Below are 25209 nucleotides of genomic sequence, written 5' to 3' on the forward strand. Positions count from 1 at the left end.
ATGATTTTAAAATCAGAAGATTTTGAACACTCATATAATAACTGCATTATTCACAACAGCCTCAAGATGGTAGTAACACAAATGTTCATCTATAGATCAATGGGTAAACAAAACGTCACATATACATACAATACATTAAATTTGGTCTGAAAAAGGAAAGACACCTAGAGACATGCTATGACACAGAAGGATCTGTAACACACGATCCTAAATGAAAAGACAAATTTGTGGCCTGGCGCAATAGTCTATCAGCTAAATCTTCCTCTTACATCTGCCAGGATCCCATGTGGGCGCCAGTTCAAATCCTAGCTACTCCACTTCCCATCCAGCTCCCTGCTTGTGGTCTGGGAAAGTAGTGGAGAATGGTCCAAACCCTTGGGATTCCATGTGGAGACCCAGAAGATGCTCTTGGCTCCTGTCTTCAGAATGGCTCAGCTCTGCCATTGTGGCCATTTAGGGAGTACACCAGCAGATGGAAGATTTTACTTTCTGTCTCTCCTTCTCTCTGTAAGTCTGCCTTTACAATAAAATATAAATAAAATCTTTTAAAAAAAACTTTACAAAAGAACAAACATGCTATGACTCCAGTCATATGAATGCGGTGCCAGGAGTAGTCAAACCATAGTAACAGAGGGTAAGATGAGGGGAGCGGCAGTACTACACAACGGGTACAGAGCTGCAGTCAAGAAAACGCAAAACTTTGGGAGATGGATGGTAGCGATGGCTCCATTTAATATTTGAAAATCAAAGATTTTATGCATATTTTGCCACACACAAAAAATTAAGGTTTGACACAGTTGTTGAGGCACGGCAAATTAAGTCACCACTTGGGACACCAGCATCCAACAGTCAGAGTGCCAGTTCAAGTACCAGCTTCTTGCCTTCTGATTCAGCTTCCCGCTAATGCATCCTGGGAGGCAGAAGATGGCTCAAGTACTTGCACCCCTGCCACGACTAAGTGGGAGAGCAGACTGAGGTATGGGCTCCCGGCTTTGGCTTAACTCCTGCTTAGCTATTGTGGACATGTGGGAAGTAAACCAGCGGACAGAGAGATGTGTTCTCTTTCTCTCATTCTCTCTCTGCCACTCTGCCTTTCAAGTATATCAAAGTAAATAAACACCTTAAAAAACAAAATAATAAAATTTAATGCCCTTGTCTATAACTACCAAGCTCAAAAAGGAACAGAGGTAACTGGTTTCCTATTACTGACTGTTTGTGAGGTCTTGTGTTGGTTACTTAGCCTCTCTGATGTGCCACAAAAGCTTTGAGCATTTGGCACAAATATAAATGTGTTTGCTGCCTCCAAGCCTCTATCCTGCCAAGAGCCTAAACTCTGCAAATATGAATAGCTGGAGGCAGGTGACCTGTAGTAGCAACTTCTGAGGCATTTCAGGCTGCCTTTTGGCCTGCAGACAGGTCCTCCCACCATCTAAGAACAAAATCACTTACAGAAAACATGGAAGATCCTTTTCTGAAATCTCTGATAGTCATGTTTTCACCAAGATAATAATAGAATAGAAAACGATCAGCCCCTTCTTCTGGCCTTTCAGAAGAGATGGATGTGACATAAATTACACTTACCTGTACTGCCACCCAGTGACAAGATTGGTGTACTTCATTAAGTAACCATACACGTTTTCCATGTGGTCACTGTTTCCAAAAGAAGACAGGAGAATCAAAATTAGAGAAAATTAGAAGAAATCTCAGTAAGAAAACTGCACAGTTTCAAAAATAGTTGCAGACATGCATTTTTTCTATAAATGCCTCAAACATTCTTCACTAGTAAAATTTATAGGTTAACAAGCAGACATTTAACCACCCCAATCTCATATCTGTAGAATTTATCAAATTTCTTCAACACAAGTATAATATCATTATAACTAAGTATGATTACAAATATACCATTATAACTCACTAAGTATGATTATAAATATTGTAGATACAAAATCCTTAAACACTATATTATATGGCCATAAAATAAATGTATAAAATATAAACATTCTACTGTCACTGAAAATATATTATTTGTAATTTTCCAATAATGAAGCAATAAAATCCAGTCTGACAGCTCAAAAATACATTGAGAAAAGTTTCCTCTGACTGGTGACGCACACATGGACAACCTGCTAGGTCTCTAACTCTTTGTTTCTAAAATGAAGATCTCGCCCATAAACACAGTTTGACAATTCTCTCCCATTGCCACACCTCTTCAGGCATGAGCCAGAGTGTTCACTGCCAGTCTTATCATCAGGAGGAGTTGATGTACAACCAAGCTTCTTTATTCCTTGTTCGCCCTTTTTCATTTATTTACACATATGGTCTGTCAACGTTCCAGAGGAAATACAATACAGCATGGTATTTCTCCTCCATTTAAAAAAATTATTTATTTATTTGTTTGTTTGTTTGTTGGAGAGGCTAATTAACAGAAAGAGAAAGAGGGCCCGGCACAATGGCCTAGTGGTTAAATCCTTGCCTTGCATCCACCAGCATTCCATATGGGCCACGGTTCATGTTCCAGCTGCTCCACTTCCCATCCAGCTCCCTGCCTGTGTTCTGAGAAACCAGCTGCGGATGGCCCACAGCCTTGGGACCCTGCACACACGCAAGAGATGTAGAAGAACCTCTTGGCTTCTGGCTTTGGATTGGCTCAGCTCCAGCTGTTGTGGCCACTTGGGAAGTGAACCAGTGGATGGCAGGTTTTTCTCTCTGTCTCTCCTTCTCTCTGTATATCTGCCTTTCCAATGAAAACAATAAATCTTTAAAAAAGAAAGGGGGAGAGAGAGAGAGAGAGAAACAGGACTTGCATCCACTGTGTTCACTCCCCAAATGGTAGCAAGGACCAGAGCTGAGCTAGGCTGAAGCCAGGAGCCCAAAGCTCCCTCAAGGGCTGCAGGGAACCCAGGTACTTGCATCACCTTTTCCAAGGCACATTAGCAGGGAGCTGGAGTGGAAGCAGAATGACCACATCTCAAACTGGCTCTCTGGTTTAATTTGCTGCACCAAACACAGACCTCTCTTCTTCAATATCTTTAGTAAGGGTCCTTCTACGTTTAAAAGGCAGTAAAAAGCAAAACCTATATGGTCATCTACTTCTGTTTGATTCTGTAATTTATATTAAGAACTCCTTTTGTAGTCATCTAGTCTGTAACTTTTTAACTTTACACTGGAATATGCAATGGAATGAAACATATTTTCTTAATTATTCATGACCTACAACATACCAAATAAAAATTTCAGCTAACCAGTATCCAGGAAATTAAAACTTTCAGCTAACTGATCATCTTTACAAAACACATGTCAAAGACAAAGCAAGGGAGAGACTAAACAACCAACAATTTCCAAAAAGGTTTAGATGGGCGTGAATCAGAAATGAAATGACTGAAGTCAGAAACACTCTCTCAAGCAAACACAATCTTACTTAAGGTTTTAGTAGCTTTTTCTAAAGAGCAAGCAGGGGAATGCCTCAATAAAAAATCTTAATGTGTAGGGCATTTTTAATCCCATTTCTTTAGGCTAACTAGAAGCAAAGATCAGATCAGAAAATCAATAATTGATTTCAAAACCTGGTATGGGGCCCGGCAGCGTGGTCTAGCGGCTAAAGTCCTCGCCTTGAATGCCCCAGGATCCCATGTGGTCGCCGGTTTTAATCCCGGCAGCTCCACTTCCCATCCAGCTCCCTGCTTGTGGCCTGGGAAAGCAGTTGAGGACAGCCCAAAGCTGTGGGACACTGCACCCGTGTGGGAGACCTGGAAGAGGTTCCTGGTTCCCGGCATCGGATTGGCAAGCACCGGCCCGTTGCGGCTCACTTGGGGAGTGAAACATCGGATGGAAGATCTTCCTCTCTGTCTCTCCTCCTCTCTGTATATCCGGCTTTCCAATAATAATAAATCTTAAAAAAAAAAAAAAAAAAAACCTGGTATGGTGGGTGTTTTTTTTTTTCAGTCTGCTTTTGTGATATTGTCTCATTGTTATTTGACTATATTATTTTATAAAGATTTATGTATTTATTTCTATTTGAAAGGCAGAGTTACAGAAAGAGAAGAGAGATGGATAGCTCTTCCATCTACTGGTTCACTCACTAAATAGCTACAAGGTCCAGAGCCGGGCCAATCTAAATCTAGGAACCAGGAGCTTCTTTTTAAGATGTATTTATTTTTATTACAAAGTCAGATATATAGAGAGGAGGAGAGACAGAGAGGAAGATCTTCCGTCCAATGATTCACTCCCCAAGTGAGCCACAACGGCCGGTGCGCGCCAATCCGAAGCCGGGAACGAGGAACCTCTTCCAGGTCTCCCACACGGGTGCAGGTTCCCAAAGCTTTGGGCCGTCCTCGACTGCTTTCCCAGGCCACAAGCAGGGAGCTGGATGGGAAGTGGAACTGCCGGGATTAGAACCAGCGCCCATTTGGGACCCCAGCGCGTTCAAGGTGAGGACTTTAAGTGCTAGGCCACGCCACCGGGCCTGAGCCAGGAGCTTCTTACACATCTCCCAGCTAGGTGCAGGGGTCCAAGGACCTGACCCCTCCTCCACTGCCTTCCCAGGCCATTAGCATGAAGCTGGATGGAAAATGGAATTGCCGAGACTTGAACCTACATCCATTTGTGTTGCTAGCACTGTGGGCAGAGGCTTAGTTGGCTATGCCTCTATTTATTTATATTATTTATTCAAAAAATAGCAACAGAACAAGAGAGATAGATAGATCTCCCATCCACTCATTCACTCACCCAAATGCCTACCACATTTGGGGCTAGGCCAGACCAAAGCCATGAGCCAGAAATTCAACCCAGTTTTCCCAAGAACCGAATTATCTGAGCCATCACTGTTGCCTCCCAGTATGTGTACTGGCAGGAGGTGGAATTAGATTGGAGTCAAGACTCAAATCCAGGCATTTAGGTCAATAAAGCATGGCAGCTGTCCTGAACCACATCTTAATAGTGTGTCAAATTCTGCACATTTTTCTGCCTTCTCCTATTCCAAGGGTTAGGCAGCAGTTCTGTTTATCAGTACAAACTGCTCAAGTCCTATCTGGTTTCATAAAACTACCCATCTCAGGAAGACAAAGGCTGCAAACTTCTAAAATGTTAACCCAAAGTCCTGCTAATGAGAAATCAGCCATTCCATTGTATTAAACCAATACCTCCAGCTCAATTCTTTCCCTATTTTCTAGAGCCCACAATCACAGGAACAAAGCTCTTGCTACATTTCTCACACTTTTAGCCCTGGTCACCATCAAGCCATTTCTTTCAGCTCCTTTAGTACTTAGACGAACACAGACATATTTTTCTTGTCTAGTTTCCAAATCTTTCCCAAATTTTGGGCTTAAACAGTACTTGGGATCACAGGAATCCCAAAACCCTTGGACTCTGTCCAAGAAAAGTCTCCCCAAAGAGTTCCTCCTCTAATTTTGGTTCTTAACACACAGTTCAGCTTCCGCAAATTGTTCTTGCGCAAAACATTTTTTTTTTTTTTTTTTGTCCATTCTGTCCTGGAGCTTCCTAACCTCAGTATTCATTTATACTCAGCAATAATCCACAAAAATGCCTGCGGCAGCACAGCATCTAAATGAATATGTCCCTCAGGTGCCAAGACACCCCATAACACACCATTTGGGGAAATCCACCCTTTAATCTAGGTTCTCTACACCAACATTGCATTACTAGGTATCTATTCAAAGCAATTAGCATGTCACAAAAACATTACAGCAATTATAGCGCTATTCCTCAGGTTCTAGAACTATTATGTATTCTTCAAATGCATATGAACCATGAAGATAAATTTTCATAAAGCTCAAGTATTCTATCTACACTTGAGAAAACAAAACTTTTGTATCAAACCCTTTAAAGAAAATGCATCATTTCCTTTACCTTTATCCAGTCACTTCTCTTATATTATTAAAGTATCCCTCATTTTAGTTACACCTAAGTTATTTGTATCATTCATTCAATAAATTTTTTTAAAGCATACAATTTGGGGGGCCCAGTAGTAGCATAGTGGCTAAAGTTCTCGCCTTGCACATCCAAGATCCCATATGCACTCAGATGCTCTATGGGCACTGGTTTATGTCCCAGCTGTTGCACTTCCCATCCAGCTCCCTGCTTGCGGCCTGGGAAAGCAGTCGAGGACGGCCCAAGGCTTTGGGACCCTGCACCCACGTTGGAGACCTGAAGAAGTTCCTGGCTGCTGGCTTCAGATCAGCTTTGCCCTGACCATTGTGGCCACTTCTGGAGTGAATCAGTGGATGGCAGACCTTTCTCTCTATATCTCTTTCTCTCTCTGTATACCTGCTTTTCCAATAAAAATAAATACATATTTTTTAAAAAGCATACAATTTCATACATCAATCTCAATAAGATTTTTCTTCATATTTCACAATACAGAAATATTTTGTGTGTGCAATTTTCTGACGTTATAAATATTTTACTGAAGTTTACATCTAAAAAGTTAACTCACAAAAATTACAAGGACACCAACATTTAAAAATTCTTTTTTTGGGCGGGGGAAGGGGTAGCAGCAAGAGAAAGAGAGCCCCATCTGTTGGCTCACTCCCTACCACAGCTGGTGTTGACATGGTCTGTCTGACACAGCAGAAAGCCAGCCTGAGAAGCAGCAGAAATCAAAACCAGCAAATATAAACTGTTGGCCTGGCTTTACTGTATGAAAAAGCTTCCTGTGGGTACGATGACCCATTCTCTTTGCAAAAGAGGCTGCCCTGGCTCTCTCTCTTCTCTCCCATTTTCCATAAACTCCACAGATGAGCAGCTGCTCCTCAGAGCAGCCTGTGATGTGGCACAACTGTGCCATCTGGTGGCCACCATCAAAAGCTTTGTGACAGGTCATGTTCTGTTGCCACTTGCTTTTCTTTTTCTTCAAGATTTATTTATTTTTAGGGCCTGGCACAGTGGCCTAGCGGCTAAAGTCCTCGCCTTGAATGTGCCAGGATCCCATACGGGCGCCAGTTCTAATCCCAGCTGCCCCACTTCTCAGCCAGCTCTCTGCTTGTGTCCTGGGAAAGTAGCCAAAGACAGCCCAGGAGCTTGGGACCCTGCACCTGTATGGGAAACCCAGAAGAAGCTTCTGGCTTCGGATCGGCTCAGCTCTGGCCGTTGTGGCCACCTGGGGAGAGAATTAGTGGATGGGAAGGCAGATATACACAGAGGAGGAGAGACAGAGAGGAAGATCTTCCATCTGATGATTCACTCCCCAAGTAGCCGCAACATCCAGAGATGTGCCAATCCGAAGTGAGGAGCCAGGAACTTCCTCCAGGTCTCCCACATGGGTGCAGGGTCCCAGGACCAAATAGCATCATTACATTTACACTCATCTAGATATTTTAATGGTGATTGTTTTAATTACTACAACACACTTATTTTTTAACCCATCCTTACCACACTTAAAATATATCTAAGGTTGGGGCTAGCACTGAGTCACAGTGGGATAACCTACTGACTATAGTACTGACATCCTATATGGGTGCCAGTTCAAGTCCCAGCTGCTCCACTTCTAATCCTCCTGCAAGTGCACCTGGGAAAGCAGCAGAAGATGATCCAAGTCTTTGCACTTGGCTACCCATGGGAGAGGCCTGGAAAAAGTTCCTGGCTTCTGCCTGGTCCAGTCCCAATCGTTGTGGTCATCTGGGGAGTAAACCAGCAAAGGGAAGATCTATCTCTCTGCCTTTCCCTCTCAACCTGCAACTCCGCCTTTCAAATACACACACACACACACACTTGAAATTACGCTACTTTTTCAGTGGTTTCAAATTCTTTCCTTTCAATTAAACACAATTACTCCATACCAACTAAATAAAAAGCATTCTGAAAACCTATTGCCAAGTAGAGAAAAAAAGAAAAAAAAAGACAAGGCCTCTCTATCCCAAGTCCATAATCTAATCCAGGAGAAGCATACCTCCACGAAGAAAGCGACAAAGTGAGGGCTCACAGTACTGCAAAAGACCGACAGAAATACGCTTTTAGCCTTTTCACAAATAAGACAAGGTGCTTCATTAAACACAATGCAGGATGCAGTAGTGATGGAGGAGGCTAAAATGAGTTATGGAGGAAGTGAGAGGAGGAGGCAGGGGGAGAAGGGACAAGGGCTCCTGGCTGGAACAGCCTTTCTCAAGGAGGGCTCACCCAGGAAGGCTGGGATTTGCTGCAGGCTAAGCTGTGGACATCCAGAGAGACCACAGAAAGGCAGTGTGACTCAAGCTGGTGATTCAGGTTTGGCAGCTGTCAGCACGTGGCATGTGACTGGATTAGAAAGCCACAGCAGAATTCAAGATGCCTGAAATGTACTAGTGCCACTGAACTGTTTAGAAATGACTGAAATGGCAAATTTTATTATGTGCATATGCCTCGATTAAAAAAAATATCCAGACCTGATAATTTAATTGCGTCCTTTGTCCTTTCTGTCTGAACTGGTCCCGAACTCAGGATATTACTTAGTAACCTCTCAAACACCCAATAATGGGTGTATGAGAACATGAAGATACTGAGTGTCCAAGGAAGAAGTAGCCATCACGGGCCACAGGAAATCACAAGCCAATCCCATAAGGACAGCACTCTTACCCTTGAGATGTTTCATTAAGCAGAGCTGTAAAATGCTTGCTTATCACATCAAAGCAGCAAAGAAATCTCCTATATAATCTGATTTTCACAGAGCTGTTTCCCAACAAGTATAACACATGGACTGAGTTAGCAGTCTTCCCTATCCTTGTCCTCCAGCTACCTGTTCTTTTCAGTGCTGAGAACTAAGGACTGTGAACGCACCCAGCTCCACCCAAAGCCCTGCACTGAAGCCTCACCCAGAACTCCAGGATGGCTTCTAGCAGCCCAAGCCTGCGTCCCTAGAATGTTTCTTCCTGCTCCCTCCCCCTACCAAAAAATGCCTGCCTGAGAAAGTTCAGGTTGCCTGGAAAATTGTTATAGACAAAACTGACCACAGGCCTCTTACCTCCCCTTTCTTAGAGCACTTACTAAAATGCACTTTTCAAAAACTTAAAAACAACTGTGACTATTATATCTAACAACCCAGAAGTATCTTTTTCAAGAATCAGAATGCCTCTTTCAAAACAGAATTGGAAGAGATGTGGCCTCAATTTCCCAGTTTCGATGGGAGAACAGAACCCTCCCTTCGATAACTGACAGCTAGCAAACACTGCTGCTCTGATCACAGGTACATGAGTCAATTCTTGCCTGTTTTTCACTCATCTGACTCTACTGAGGGTCTGTTCTTTCTTTTTCTCTCTTTTTTTTTTTCTTTGTAAAATTTATTTATTTTTATTGGAAAGTCAGTGTTATGGAGAGAGAAGAAGAGACAGAAAGATCTTCCATTTCCTAGATTCCAAGTTGCCGCAACAGCAGAAGCTGAGCTGGTATGAAGCCAGCAGCCAGGAGCTTCTTCCAGGTCTCCCACACAGATGCAGGGTTCCAAGGCTTTGGGCCGTCCTCCACTGCTTTCCCAGGCCGCAAGCAGGGAGCTGGAAGGGAACTGGAGTTCTGGGATATGAACCATGCTGAGCCTGCCTGTTTTGTTTTTCTCTCTAAAATGCCCAGGCATCTCTGTACAAACTGCAATGGCACTCAGCTCTCTCCTCTACCGTCAGCAGTTATTAAATAAAAAACTACTTAAACCACATCAACTCATGCTGAGCATGCTTTGCATCAGACACAGGCCAGGACTTCCTTCAATGTCCTGTGGATCTCGCAAAAGATATCCTATGCCTCCATATACATGCCCACACACTCTTTGTGTTTCAAACAAATGGCTGCAATGCCCACACAGTTCTGTACTGTGTGTGGTTTTCAATAGTTTCATTTCAAAGCATCCTGAATCCACTGTATAACAGAAATCCACAGTACAGCTGCTATATTTACCCAATCCCCTACCAATGCACAGTTGTCTTGAGGCTTTTATTCCACAAACAATTCTGCAACAAATCAAACTGTACAAAACTTTGAGTACATTTGCTAAAAGAGAAACTGTTACATGAAAGACGTGCATTTTAAAAAAATAGATACACTCTTTTCGATAACCTGCTCTTCAAAGAAGTAGCAACAATTTAATTCCAACTTTCAAACTTGAAAGGACTATTTACTCATCCAGCCTTACAGCAGCAATGTTGCCAACAACACAAGGTATACTTTTTACATGCCAACCAGATGTTATACATTCCTACTAAGTTTTTCAATATCCTTTGTCCAAAATTTAAAAAGAGTCTTTTTAAGATTTATTTATTTTTGGGCCCGGCGGTGTGGCCTAGCAGCTAAAGTCCTCGCCTTGAACGCCCCGGGATCCCATATGGGCGCCGGTTCTAATCCCGGCAGCTCCACTTCCCATCCAGCTCCCTGCTTATGGCCTGGGAAAGCAGTCGAGGACGGCCCAATGCATTGGGACCCTGCACCCGCGTGGGAGACCCGGAAGAGGTTCCTGGTTCCCGGCTTCGGATCGGCGCGCACCGGCCCGTTGCGGCTCACTTGGGGAGTGAAGCATCGGATGGAAGATCTTCCTCTCTGTTCTCCTCCTCTCTGTATATCCGGCTTTCCAATAATAATAAAATCTTTAAAAAAAAAAAAAAGATTTATTTATTTTTATTGGAAAGGCAGATTTACAAGGGGAAGGAGACACAGAGAGAAAGATCTTCTGTTCACTGGTTCACTCCCCAAGTGGCCACACTGGCTGGAGCTGAACTGACTCAAACCGGCAGCCAGGAGCATCTTCCAAGTCTCCCACGTGGCCGCAGGATCCCAAGGCTTTGGGCCGTCCTCTACTAGCCCAAGCAGGGATTTTACTGGGAAATGGAGTAGCCAGGACATGAACTGGTACCCACATGGGATCTCGGTTCTTGCAAGAATTGAGCTATCACACTGGCCCCAATCATATACTTTCAAGACTATATACATACAAAGCTATTCACTAAAGGATGATTTGTAACAGCAAAATTTTGGAAACATCCATCAATGGGAAACTGACCTTGGATGTGAAGGTATGTGGAGGTGGGGACTCTGGGAGCCTACTGAGTTTAGAGGATGGGTCCCCTGACTGGATTAGCACCCTTGCAATGTGATGTGCCTCACTGCTCTTTTTAAGTTCACAATCAAAAAACTGGAACATTCAAGTTTTTTTCTCAAAATACAAACACTAAAGAAGTACAGACACAAATCATTGTTATGAGCAAAATAAGTGAAGGGAACTATGCAACACCAAACAAAAATACAATATACCAAACAAGAATAAGTATATAATTTTCAAAAATAGCTTTCAATAGACTGGTGTTCAAAGGCTATAAAAAAAGAATACTACCATCAGCTTTTAAGACTATGCATGGAAAAAACTTATTTGACTTTCTACCTTTATAAAACAGATCAAAAAAAAACGTCTCTATAAACATGTTTCAGACAATTATCCGCATTTCCAATCGATCTTGTCCCTAAAAGATGGCTGGGTACGACACATAAGCATTCTAGCATCTGAAGCTGGATATACCTCACACAAAAATGTAGGATTTAACTCCCCAAATCTGTTCTTCTTCTGGATTTTTCAAAAGTTCCCCTTTGGATGGACTGAGGTTGATCTTCACCATCACTCTCAACTGAAACGTCACCCAGCTGTCTGTCCATCCCCTCCTGGTGTCTTCCTCTGGTACTTCTTGTCCGGAAAAAGGCACTGACTGCATGCTAGTTAGCTGCTGCTTCTCTAACCACCAAATCAAGTGTATTTCACCAAATCAAAGAAGTCTCAGTCCCCAGCTTCAAAAAGAATTGTCCCAATGCCTAGTGAAATCTACCTCAGTATTAGGTGATGATCTAGAATCCATCATTTTATCAACCAGAGCAGACAGTCCCTGGCACAGCTTCCAAACACCCCTGCCTGCTGGAACTTACATTTCTAGTAGTGAGAACTGATGCGCCTTCACTTCCCGGCTAGGTTGCAAAAGCTTTCACTTCCCTTTAGCCAGCGCGCTCTCATGCCTTCGCACTTCCTTGCTCTGAGGAAACAAGCTGCCAAGTTCAAAGATGCTCTGTGGAGACCATCTGGCCAGGCAGAAAATGAGACTGCCACTTCATGAGGAACCGATATCTCTGTCCAGTAGGCTAAAAGGAACAAATTGTGCTGAGTCTCATAAGGGAACCAGAGAGTGGCTCCTTCCCCGGAAGGGTTCAGAGTCGGCGGATCCAGGTAAATGGCACTCAGACTTTCTGAAATAAATATTATGTTATAATACACTAAAATTTGAAGTAACACAGTAATAGATAATACCCTATCTCAGATTTAAAAAGAAATTTCAGGCAAATTAAAAAATCATATATGAAACTAACAAATATATTTTTTTAAAGATTTATTCATTTTATTACAGCCAGATATACACAGAGGAGGAGAGACAGAGAGGAAGATCTTCCCTCCAATGATTCACTCCCCAAGTGAGCCGCAACGGGCCGGTGCGCGCCGATCCGAATCCAGGAACCAGGAACCTCTTCCGGGTCTCCTACACGGGTGCAGGGTCCCAATGCATTGGGCCGTCCTCAACTGCTTTCCCAGGCCACAAGCAAGGAGCTGGATGGGAAGTGGAACTGCCGGGATTAGAACCGGCGCCCATATGGGATCCTGGGGCTTTCAAGGCGAGGACTTTAGCTGCTAGGCCACGGTGCCGGGCCCACTAACAAATACTTTTAAATGGAACCATGGGGCTGGCAAATTGTCTCAATAGGTTAGTCCTCTGCCTGTAAGTGCCAATACCCCACATGAGCACTGGTCAGTGTCCTAGCTGCTCCACTTCTGATCCAATGCCCTGATACTGGCCAGGGAAAAGCAACAGAAGATGACCCAAGTTTTTGGGTTCCTGCACCCACAGAAGAGACCCAGAAGAAGTACCTGGCTCTAAGCTTTAGCCTGGCACAGCGCTGGCTGTTGCAGGAGTGAACCAGCAGATGAAAGATCTCTCAGTAACTCTGCCTTTCTAAATAAATAAATTAATCATTTTTTAAAAATCTATTTTGAGGCCATAGAACAGAATGGAATATAGAAGAATATAAGAGAAAGTTGTAGCACGCAAATTTTTAGAACTGGTGGGAGGAACTTTTTTTCTAACAAGGACTTTCTCAATATTTACATCAGTCACAGGCCACACAAAATTATCAACTTAAAAATTAGCCTGGGGCCCGGCGGCGTGACCTAGCGGCTAAAGTCCTCACCTTGAACGCCCCGGGATCCCATGTGGGTGCCGGTTCTAATCCCGGCGGCTCCACTTCCCATCCAGCTCCCTGCTTGTGGCCTGGGAAAGCAGTTGAGGATGGCCCAATGAATTGGGACCCTGCACCCGCGTGGGAGACCCGGAAGAGGTTCCAGGTTCCTGGCTTTGGATCAGCATAGCACCAGCCGTTGCAGTCACTTGGGGAGTGAATCACTGGAGGGAAGATCTTCTTCTCTGTCTCTCCTCCTCTTATATCTGAGTTTCCAATAAAAATAAAATAAATATTTTTTTAAAAAATTAGCCTGCTAGACATTTACTGCATTTTGAGTCCCAACCGGAAGGGCCAGCCAGACTAAAGGATTTCAGAGCCTATTGCAGCCCACAGGCTAGACATTCCCCATCCCTGATTTAAAGAAAAAGAAGAGCCAACCAATAAAACTGAGGCATGAACAGTATAAAAAGTAAAGGCAAAACTGACAGATAAGGCCTGGCATGGTAGCCTAGTGGCTAAAGTCCTCGCCTTGAATGCGCCAAGATCCCATATGGGTGCCGGTTCTAATCCTGGCAGCCCCTGCTTCCCATCCAGCACCCTGCCTGTGTCCTGGGAAAGTAGTGGAGGACAGTCTAAAGCTTTGGGTTCCTGCACCCACATGGGAGACCCAGAGGAGGATTCAGGTTCCTGGCTTTGGATCGCCGCAGCACCAAATAGCCGTTGCGGTTACTTGGTGAGTCAATCATCAGACGGAAGATCTTCCTCTCTCTCTCCTCCTCTCTGTATATCTGACTTTCCAATAAAAATAAAATAAAAATTAAAAACAAAAAAACTGACAGCAGCATGGAAAAGTTGAAAAAAAAAAGGAACTTGAACAGTATATATATTGAGAAATTAGTGGATTAAGGATCTAAAACCAAAAAATAAACAAACAAAAGAACCTAAAAATAGGACCTGGAATTGTGGTACAGATTATACTGCCACTAAATTCTTACATCCCATGTAAGAATGCCAGTTTGAGTTCAGGCTTCTCTACTTCCAATCCACCTCCTGCTAATGTCCTGAGAAGGCAGCGGGACATGGCCCAAGTACCTGCGCCCTGCTACCCACGTGGCAGACCAGAATGAAGTTCTTGGTTCTTGGCTTCAACCTGGTCTGTCTTTGGTTGTTGCAACTTTTAGGAGAGTGAACCCGTGGGTGGAAGATATCTCTCTCTGTGTTTTTCCTCTTTCTCTGCAACTCTATCTTTCAAACAGATAATAAATATTTGAAAAATTGCATATAAGAACAGTTAGTAACTTTCAGTTCTTTGCTGAGATGCCCACCTATCCTGCCAGGTATATTCTCCTCAATAAATGTTGCTGGCATACTTACTGCTGATTTCTGTCTCACATCTGCAATTTTTTTTTAATTTGTTTTCACATGGGTCCAGGGGGCCAGGGCCTGGGGCCATCCTCTTCTGCCTTGCCAGGCACATTAGGAGGAAGCTGGGTTGGAAGTAGAGCAGCTGAGACTTGACCCAGATCCCATACTGGATGTTGGTGCTGTACGTGGGGGCATAATGTGCTGCACCACAGTGCTGGTCACTGAAATTCTTTTCTTATGAGAACACAACCTCCACCCTGGCCAAGGCTGATATTATCACTGGCAGTCAGCTGGGAGAGAACAAGAGCACACAACTGGCCACTCGGTTGGACCACCCAACAATAAAGGAGAGTCACTAACCTTTTTCTGTAACACAGCCCGGAAACAATATAAATCAGAGGTTCAAGAATCATGGCCAGAAAGTGGGAGCTTAAATTATAATATCATTTTACAGCCAAATCTATTTTACTGGGTGTAGTCAATGGACAGAAGTGGTCTTTATCAAATGAATGAGGAAGTTTTACTGATGACCTCTAGAAATTCACAGGCAAGTTGCTTAAGGTGGTCACTGGGGTTGCGTCTATGTAGGAGGACATAATTCTCACAGACATCATCTAAACCCACAAGAAACAGTAGCAGAACATGTCCGTGACTACATATTTCTAACTCAGGCTGCCCCTGGTAGTAGAAGAAAGCTTCAACATCTAGGGATGGAAACAAATAACCCCATTGTGGCTAACATCCTAAAAACTGCCTCCACTCTACTTTAATCAGAAGCAAGAAGAATAAGGACTAGGCATAAGAAGTTATGGAAAGATAGACGACAGGCCCAGCTGACAGGAGCCCCTAGTGATCTGCCATCAAGGTCAGGAACTCCACAACCAGCACATATTACTGATAAGGGAAGATAGAGCTTTGGGCAAACAGCTTTCATAACAAAGTCAGCCCCTACGAAAGCCCTGCCCAGGTAAGATCTGCAGCTTCTGCTGACCCTACGCGGAGAAGGTCCTTCACTCTACCCCACTCCCAACTTGACCATCACTATCTTTGATCTTCCATCCAATGATTCACTCCCCAAGCAGCTGCACCAGCTGGAGCCGTGCCATTCCGAAGCCAGGACCCAGGAGCTTCTTCCAGCTCTCCCATGTAGGTGCAGGGATCCAAGGCCTTGGGCCATCCTCCACTGCTTTCCCAGGCCACAAGTAGGGAGCTGGATGGGAAGCAGGGCCGTCAGGATTAGAACCGGCACCCATATGGGATCCTGATGCATTCAAGATGAGAACTTTAGCCACTAGGCCACAGTGCTGGGCCGACCATCACTATTGAGGGGATGGGGCCAAAGGTTGCTGCTGATGTGGCAGGCAGCACTGCAAATTTTCTTTTAGGTTACAGGAACTGCCTATTCTGTTCTAATCTCCTATTTGGGCCAACTCCCTTCTCAATCTGACCAGAAAATGGACGTCAACAGTGCCTTCCCTAAGGTGATTCAGGCATCCCCCTCATATTGCCTCTGGGCTAGACCGTATTTTCCTACCAGTCACTGGTAGGAATTTGGTCTAGCCCAGAGGCTGAATTTGGCTGAATTTCCCTCTCTGCTGCTGGAAGGAACATTCTAACCAAGTTAGAAACCAAGTTAATCTTCTCTACCCCCTGAAAGCAACGACATTTCTTTTTTTTAAAGACTTATTTATTTTTTATTACAAAGTCAGATATAGAGTGAGGAGGAAAGACAGGAAGATCTTCCGTCTGATGTTTCACTCCCCAAGCGACAGCAATGGCCAGTGCTGCACCGATCCGAAGCCAGGAACCAGGAACCTCTTCCAGGTCTCCCAAGTGGGTGCAGGGTCCCAAAGCTTTGGGCCGTCCTCGACTGCTTTCCCAAGCCACAGTTAGGGAGCTAGATGGGAAGTGGAGCTGCCAGGATTAGAACTGGCACCCCTATGGGATCCCGGCATGTTCAAGGCGAGGACTTTAGCTGCTAGGCCGTGGCACCGGGCCCAGAAGGTAGCCACATTTCTACCACTGCCATTTCTCATCCAAGGCCCTGCAGAACCCCACAAGAGACAGAGCCTCTGACATATCTAGCCAAATTTTCAAAGCTGCCTGGCTATTATTAAGCCTTATAAGCCCCTCCTGGAGCTGGCACAATGACTCAACTCCCCTACCTGCAAGCACCAACAACCCATATGGGTGCCAGTTCATGTCCCAGCTGGAGCAGGGAGCCCCACCCAGCTCCCTGCTCATAGCCTGGGAAAGCAGTAGAGGATGGTTCAAAGTCTTAGAACTCTACCCGTGTGGGCAACCTGGCTTCTGGCTTTGGATCAGCTCAGCTCTGGCCATTGTGGCCATCTGGGGAGTAAGCTAATGGATAGATCTTTCTGTCTGTCTCTCCAGCTCTCTGCAAATCTGCCTTTCCAATAAAAATAAATAAATCATAAAAAAAAAAGGCACCTCCTGTCACAATTTGCCTTTAAATGGGTTAGCATACAGGGCATAAAGTTATACTGAATTAGGACACAAGGATTTACGCATAGGTGGGCCCACGTGTATCTGAACGGGCCCTTGTTAAAGACCTGAAGGACCAGCCACTGAGGGAAGATGACATAAAATGCATTCAATCTGTCCTCATCTGAGATTCCAGTGTTGGGTGTCTGACTAGCACCCTTAAATTCCTAACAGAATCTAGGCCATCAGGTACCTAAGGAAAAAGACTGACTGGTGAGCCAGGAGGTAAACTCTTGGACTTATCCTGCCCTCTGGGAGCAGGATCTAGCCCTAAAGTAGGTACAAACTATGCAGTAAATTCTCAGTCCTATCACCTTAAGACATCTCTAGCATTTCTGGGACTAACAGGACATTGCTGATTATGGATGCCTACATGAAGGGCAAACAGTAAAGCCCCAGAGCAGGCTTCCAAGAGCAAGACAAAACAAGGACCCCCTCCCTAGGGAAAGAGAACAAACCACCACCTTCACCTAGTTAACAGATGCCAGGACTGGGGCTCCTGTGCTAGAGTTACCAAGCACAGCTCTTCAAAAACAGGCAGGACTTAGATGTGCTAACTGCTGCCCCAAGAGGCATCTGAGCCAGGCTACATGAATACTGTTGGCTTTGGAGACCCACATTGTGGCAAAGCAAGGTAGGCTGCTGCCTGTGATGCTAATATCCTACATGGGAACTGGTTTGTGTACCAGCTGCTCTGCTTCCAGTCCAGCTCCCTCATACTCAACCCGGAAAAAGCAACAAGAAGATGGCCCAAGTGTTTGGGACCCACCACACACACAGAAGCTTCTATTCCTCAAGCCCACTGGGCTCAGCAGAGGACATCTGGTACCACAGTAGAAGAAGGAGGACAGAACAAAGTGGACAACTACCCCAGTCAAACAGCAAACAACTGGACAAATGGAGACTCTAAAGTCAACTATGTCAGCTAATGGACATTGGAACAGTTTCCTCATTCTTGGATCAGTGAGATCGACAGCATTTCAGAGTTATTGAAACCATGCGGGAAACCCCTTGGAGCATGCGCCACATCAGGGACCTTTGGTTAAGTCTGGTGGCCAGTCCCCAATGCCAGTATGGCTTCTCCTCTTGTCTCCCCTTTTTCCCTAGATACAGGAAGAAGAAACAATGACCATATCCACTTTTCCCTGATCCTTTATCTGTCCCACCCTGATCAACCATGTAAACATCAAAAATAAGAATAATTTTTAAATAATAATAATAAAAAAAGCAGCAGCTGCCGACTCCTGCCTTTGGCTTGGCCCCAGCTCAGCCTTTGTGACCATTTGGGGAGCTGACCAGTGCATCGGATGGTGCTTTTTCTGTCTCTCCTTCCCATACCTCTTTCTGTCTCTTCACTGTCTATAACTTTGCCTTTCAACTAAACAAGTAAATCCTTAAAAAAAAAAAATGTTGATTTTGGGTCAAACTGAACAAAACCAGACAACTCTAGGACCAAGCCAAACAGGGCTGGAATTTTTGGCCTAACAGCATATTTCAGCTATCCCACTGGAATATATGACCAATCCTCTTGCTCATGCAGGTCATTCCTCCCAGACTACCTGAAGACCACAGCACACACAGCAAGAACCAACTGTACACCCAAATGCTAGCCTGAAGAAGTTACAGAAGACACACCTTACACTAGTCCCGATTAGGGGTTTACTTCTCTTGAGGGATGACTGTGAGATAGGATTTGTAGAAATTAGCTTATTTGTGAGAGGGACCAAAGAACAAATATATTAAGTTCTGGTGGTTGAATGGGGGAAGAAAGGTGAATAAAGGAGAATACAAGAGAACAAGCCTTGGCAGCAGCCCAGCTTTTACAATCAGAAGTCTTGCCCATATCCAATAACCTTGAAGGTGGGTCCCAGCCCTCCCTCAGCCTTGTGCCTGGGCAGGACTATTTAGTTCAGGAACACTGTGCTGATAAAACCGCAGGAGAAACTTCATGAAACTTCATGCCCAGAAAGCATTGTCCACTGTCCCCTCCAACACAGGATCCCACAAGAAGAGGGGCGGGGAAGGAGACACAGTGGACCCATATGCATTAAATACTCTAGCCCGAAAACACACCAGGCTCTCCAGTTCTTTCCTGAGGTGTTTGCCTGACTTGCCAAGTATATTCTCTTCATTAACCTTTGCAAGCTTGCTGACTTCTGAAAAAATTTTAAATAAAATAAAAACACTCATTGCTCCTTGGTGAAAACAGAACCCACTGCTATGGTTGGGAGATAAACGAGAGCTAAGGAAAGCAGGCAGTGAGTGTAAATGCTTTGAGGAGGAAAGAATTTGGTTGTTTTTGCTAGGGTTGTTGCTTTGTTTTTAAGGTCAACAGACTTGATCTTCAGGGAAGCAGCAAGTCACAGTGTTTAATCAGGGTGCTAGAGGGTGAGGAAAGTGGATGAAATTGAGAGCTGGCTGCAAGAATCAGCCTGGGACATTAACATTAGCCACATCAAAATCTAAACACACGCCACTATGTAAGTGCAGTCATGCCTTATTTATCTTCATCCTCAGGGTAGAGTCCTACATAAGTGAATTTTCCAGACACTTACGCATGTTTTTTTATGCTATTTTCTTTGAAATTATTCACCATTGATTATGCCTACTTAGACAGAATGTGCTCTCCTGTCTGACTTAAGGTCATTGTGACCATGTTACTGCGCCGAGAAGCAACGCGGCTAAGACTGCATGCTAATTTTTCAAATCTTCTTTTAACGTCCTACTTTGTCGGTTGCCATTTCCTCTGTCATTCTTCTCCTAATAGCCTTTCTCGTTTGTGCTTCCAGCAGATTCGGGTTTAAAAATTATGTAACTATTAAGTAATAAACAAGAGACACCATGGTTCCAAATTAAACGACAGCTTTCCAATTTAACTGAGACGGGCTTGCAAAGTGCTAAGGAGATCAGACCCCCTATCTTTTGGAATTCGACTTTCCCTTGCTTCCTTAAGTTATGCATCCAAATATCGCTGCCAAGCAGCTGATAATCTGAAAGAGTTGGTTCTTCACCCACACACACAATACGAAAGGATTGCACTGATTCTCAGAGTGAGTCTAGGCACCTTTGGGTCACCGTGATGCACCTTCCTCTCCTAGTTATAACCTTCCACACTGTTTCTCTTCTCTGTGGTAAGGCAGTTAATAAGATTTCCACACAGGCAAGTACTACTCAGGACAGATGAAGAGCTTCCTCCACAACACCTGGGCTTCAACTCTTTGCCCAGTCCCAAATTTCACAAACACAAACAGCTCAAGGACTACACGCCCAGCAGTTACCTCAGCATTCATCCTTTCTGTTCCAATACCATGGAATGCCCTGATTTCATTCATTCTTAAAACTCCGGATGTTATTTCCCTCCCCGTACAAACACCTGCCTTGCTCCTCCAGGACTTGTCATGTTGTGCTTTACTTATTTCATTACTTTTCATTAAAGAAAAGTTAACACAAAAAGTGCCTTCCACTCGGGCTGGCCCATTCAGGATCTGCCCACTTTGCCCTCTGTAGTCCATTCATGTCCATTCACCTCCCCCTCCGAGAACTGTGATTTGACCACTCAACCAACTGACAAACAGGGTGTGAGGCCCTCAAAGCGGGTGGGCTCTGCGTACAGTTCCTGTTCTAGGGGGTGGCGGAGTGGGATCCTGTGAGAGAAGGCAGGCTGGTAAACAAGGACCCATGAGCACCAACAGGAGTTCAGAATGAAATCCGAGAGACGCATTCACTCTGGCAGTGGTGCGGGGAAGTTGAGGGATGTGGCATGTAATTTTCTGTATTGCCCTCCCGCCCCTCAAACGTCCTCCAGAAATACCTGTTGAAGAGACCAATGACAAGGAATCCACTCTTGCTCCTGCAAAGGGAGTCCACAGCTCCCAAGGACGAGGACTCATGACTTCCAGCCACGGGAAGTTGGCAGGCAGGTGCTCCTGCAGCCCCTGGGGGAGCAGGGTTCCCCCCACCCTTACCTGTACTGCCAGCCTTTCGCGCCGCCAGCACCCCGGCCACTGCTGCTACTGCTGCTGCTGCTGCTGCTGAGGCCGCCGCCCCCACAGCTGCTGTTGCTGCTGTTCTTGTTCGGGGTCACGGCCGTGGCCAGGCCCTCCAACTTGCCTTCGCTCTCCGAGACTTTCAGGGTCGACACGGGCTCACCGCCCTGCATCTTAATTCCGAAGTCCATCTGCCCTTCTTGAGTGCGAGAGAACAACTCTGCTCTTGTGTGTGTGTGTGTGTGTGTGATTTGATCTAAATGGGATCCCAGTTACTAGATCAGTCCGCGCTTAGAAGCGGGGAACGTCGGATGGTCCAAGAAAGATTACGCATTCCCACTCAAGTTGAACTTTCCAGAGGGAAGACAGCTATCCTTTAGATCTGCAGGCAAAAAAAAAAGAAAAGAAAAGAAAGAAAAAAAAATCACCCAGCGACAGGGCTTGGAAGCATCTTCAGAGAAGCAGGCGTGCAAGGAGGTCGCCGGCTGGCCAGCCAAGGGGGCTGGGCTCAGGGCGGAGGACCACCGAGAGGGCAGCAGTGGCCTGACCTCCGGGCTGAGGGACGGACCCGCCGCGCGGCCGCTTCTCGTGCGGCCGGTCCTCAACGGGAAGGGCCCGGTCAGCCCACTGGACGCCCAGCGCCGCAGCCCCCACAGCTGAGCCGGCAGGAGGGTCGGGCACGGAGGCCGCCGGGGGCGGGAAGCCGGCTTCTAGAGCGGTCTCTCCTGGGGCCAGAGGCGTGCTGCTCGCGGCGGGCCTCCTCCAACGCCCCTGGCCCGGACCCCGACCCCTCGATGGGGTTCCCAAGAATGGACCTCGTCGTGACCCTCGCTCCGGCCCCAATTACGATCGCCAGACTCGCGGCCACCGCCCCACCCACAGCCCCACAGCGGGTGACCCACCCGCCGGCGCTCTCCCCGCCTTCCTTTCCGGACTGGTGTGACCTCACTTCCGCTGGAGCCGAAGCGCCTGACACCATCTTGGATTAAGGCAACTCAACCCTGAAGGGGGCGGAGCTTCCTGGGGTGAGCGGCGACCAGAGGCTTATGGGTAAGAAAGTGAGAGGAAGGGCGAGGCAGAAGAACCAGAAAGGGGTTCGGATAGAAGAGACAAGCATGGAGAGGGACCCCAGTACTGCCAGAGCAGGGAATGTGAGCCCTTCAATTGGAGGATCAAATCCAGGTGTTTTAGTAAGACAGGCTTGAAAAATAAAAATTAAGAAACATCAAGACCAAGAAGACGTTCCTTTTAGTCGTTTTGGGTAAAAAATACATATAACATAACATTGGAGTAAGACAGGTCAGTGTAAAGTCTGAAAAAGATGCCGTCCTAGAAATTGCCATCCTCAGAATCTGCTACGTATTAATCCTACCCCAGAGAAATCTTTCACTCTCTTCCGATCTTAGTTGTTGCGTCCGTAGGATTTGAGTGGTTATCCAGCAGATTCCTAAAGTTCCTTCTAACTGCAATTCTAGTTTCCACCAATGTGACTTGCGACCTATATGTGTACGATATTCTAGGGCAGATGCAAAACAAAATTGTGGAATAGAAACAGGCATATAATTAAGGCTCAGCAGAAAATAAAATGAGGTGATAAAGAACAGCAATGAGATGAGATGGAGAACCTGCTTTAGAACAATCAAGGAAACCCACCTATAATTATGGAGATGAAGTTTGAACTGAGAAATGTGGATGGGGAGTACCTAGGTATGAACTCTGGCTCTTTTTTTTAAGAGTTATTTATTTATTTTTATTCTAAAGGCAGAGTTACAGAGAAGGAGGAGAGACAGAGAGAGCCTCCATGTGCTGGTTCATTTCCCAATGACCACAGTAATCCAAACTAGACTTGTCCGAAGCTCGGAGCTAGGAGCTTTCATTTGGGTTCAGAGGCCACTGCCTTCCCAGGCCATTAGTAAGGAGCTGTACTGGAAGAGCCACTGGAACTCGAACAGGCACCCATATGGGATGCTGGCGCCACAGGTAGAGGCCTAGCCTGATATGCCAGTGCTAACTCCCAAATCCTGCCTCCTACTCCCCCAAATCCAGCTTCCTACTAATCCATATCCTGGGAGGCAGTAGATGATGGCTCAAGAACTTGTATCCTGCCACTCATGAGGAAGACTGGGATGGGGTTTCTCATTCTGACCTGGTCCAACACTGAATATTGTGGGCATTTGGGGAGTGAACCATTGGATGGAATCTCTCTCTGTTTCTCAATTAAATGAAAACAACCAAATACATAAAGATAGACAATAATCAGTGGTGTTGAGGATATGGAGAAATTAAACTCTCATACATTGCTGGTGAAAATGACAACCATGGTATATCTCTGCAATGGAAAATCATTTGGCCATAAGAAGGAATGAAGTGCTGGTACATGCTACCATAGACAGGCAGTGAAAGCATGATCCTAAGGGAGGACAAGGCACAAAAACTGATACACGCATTGTGCTTCACTTATGTGAAATGCCCAGAATAGACTAATCCATAGAGACAGGAAGGGGACTAGTGGGTGTCAGGGGCTAAGAGAACATGGGACTGGGGATTGACTGCTTTGTTTTTGGAGAGGGAGGGAAAACGATAATGAAATTGTTCTAGAATTAGATAGAGGTGATGGATTTACAATCCTATGAATATACTAAAACTTGTTTCCTTATGTGCTTTAAATGCATGAATATATTACAATAAAGCAATGATTGTAAAAGGAAAATTCTCTAAAGAACAGATTTAATAAAAGCAAAGTAGCCTTGTTTTGTGGCAGTATTGTGGCCAGTGAGGCTTATTCGAGGCACAATTACTGCTGATTGAAAAACAGGAAAAGAGGAATCATAAAAGTTAGGCAGCAATGGCAGGAAATGAGGTGAGAAATGAGAATGGCAGGGGGCCAGTGCAATGGCTCGACTTATTAATCCTCCACCACTAAGCACTGGGATCCCATATGGGTACCAGTGCATGTCCCAAGTGTTCCATTTCCCATCTAGTTCCCTGCTTGTGTCCTAGGAAAGCAGCAAAGGACGGCCCAAACCCTTGGGACCCTGCATCCATGTGGGAGACCTGGAAGAAGCTCCTGGCTCCTGGATTCAGATCAGCTCAGCTCTGGCTATTGTGGCCAGAGGTAGCAAAATGAGTGGACCCGAGCTATAGGCATGGTGTGATGATGCGATGACGAAGGAACTGGGTCTGCAGTGGTGCAGGAAACTTCTCCAGTTCCAGTTGACCTTACACATGTTGCAGTTCACTGTTCTACTTGAGCTTATTTGAAACCAAGAACTGCCCAAAGGCTTTCCATTCTTTTTTTTTTTTTTTTTTTTTTTGAAATGTCTTCTTTTTTTTTTTTTTTTTTTACGTTTTTTTTTTTTTTTAATTATTTATTATTTAACTTCAGTAATTACATTGTATTATGTGACACAGTTACATAGATACTTGGGTTCTCCCCACCCCTCCCCAAACCCTCCCACCATGGTGGATTCCTCCACCTTATTGCATAACCACAGCTCAAGTTCAGTTGAGATTTCCCCATTGCAAGCATATACCAAACATAGAGTCCAGCATCTTATTGTCCAGTCAAGTTCAACGGTTTCTTAGGTATACCCTCTCTGGTCTGATGACAGAGCCAGCAGAGTATCATCCCAGTCAATTGAAAGCTCCAACATACCATCAGCAAAAATTTACATCATTATGGAATTAATTGACATAGTAATGAGTAACCAATATGTTAAAAGTAAATGCGGGTTCCCAGCCACCTTCTGTGACCACCTCACCTATAAACATATGAAAAAATGCTCAAGTTCCCTGGCAATAAGGGAAATCCAAATTAAAACATCAATGAGGTACCACCTAACGCCAGTAAGACTGGCCCACATGAATAAAAGCACCAACGACACTTGTTGGCGAGGTTGCGGGGAAAAGGGAACCCTACTCCACTGCTGGTGGGGCTGCAGGCTGGTACAGCCTCTATGGAAATCAGTATGGAGAATATTCAAACAACTCAAATTCAACATACCGTATGATCCAGCAATAGCACTCCTAGGAATATATCCAGAACACTTGTTCTATGAGAAACCAACATGTACTCCTATGTTCATAGCAGCACAATCAGTAATTCCATTCTTTATAAACACACACTCCTCTATCCAAGAAAAGAAAAATGGTAGAGGGGCTGCTATAACAGCTG

General features: G+C 45.0%; 2 protein-coding genes and 1 pseudogene across 2 annotated transcripts in view; 1 reads left to right on the forward strand and 2 right to left on the reverse strand.

Annotated features, from left to right (window-relative positions):
- Nucleotides 1-22103, reverse strand: part of OSBPL11 (oxysterol binding protein like 11) — a 66486-nt gene extending 44383 nt beyond the window's left edge. The window contains exons 1-2 of the mRNA XM_058662031.1: nucleotides 21015-22103; nucleotides 1582-1650 (exon numbers count right to left, since the gene is read on the reverse strand). Of these exons, the coding sequence (XP_058518014.1) occupies nucleotides 1582-1650; nucleotides 21015-21226 (281 nt within the window). The 5' untranslated portion in view covers nucleotides 21227-22103. The remainder of the gene's footprint in view (nucleotides 1-1581; nucleotides 1651-21014) is intronic.
- LMLN (leishmanolysin like peptidase) overlaps nucleotides 21297-25209 on the reverse strand; it is a 103022-nt gene continuing 99109 nt past the window's right edge. The window contains exon 16 of the mRNA XM_058662037.1: nucleotides 21297-21417. Within this exon, the coding sequence (XP_058518020.1) occupies nucleotides 21412-21417 (6 nt within the window). The 3' untranslated portion in view covers nucleotides 21297-21411. The remainder of the gene's footprint in view (nucleotides 21418-25209) is intronic.
- Nucleotides 23779-23850, forward strand: LOC118758918 (U4 spliceosomal RNA; annotated as a pseudogene).

This window comes from Ochotona princeps, chromosome 3 (assembly GCF_030435755.1).
Source record: "Ochotona princeps isolate mOchPri1 chromosome 3, mOchPri1.hap1, whole genome shotgun sequence".
Classification (NCBI taxonomy): Eukaryota; Metazoa; Chordata; class Mammalia; order Lagomorpha; family Ochotonidae; genus Ochotona; species Ochotona princeps.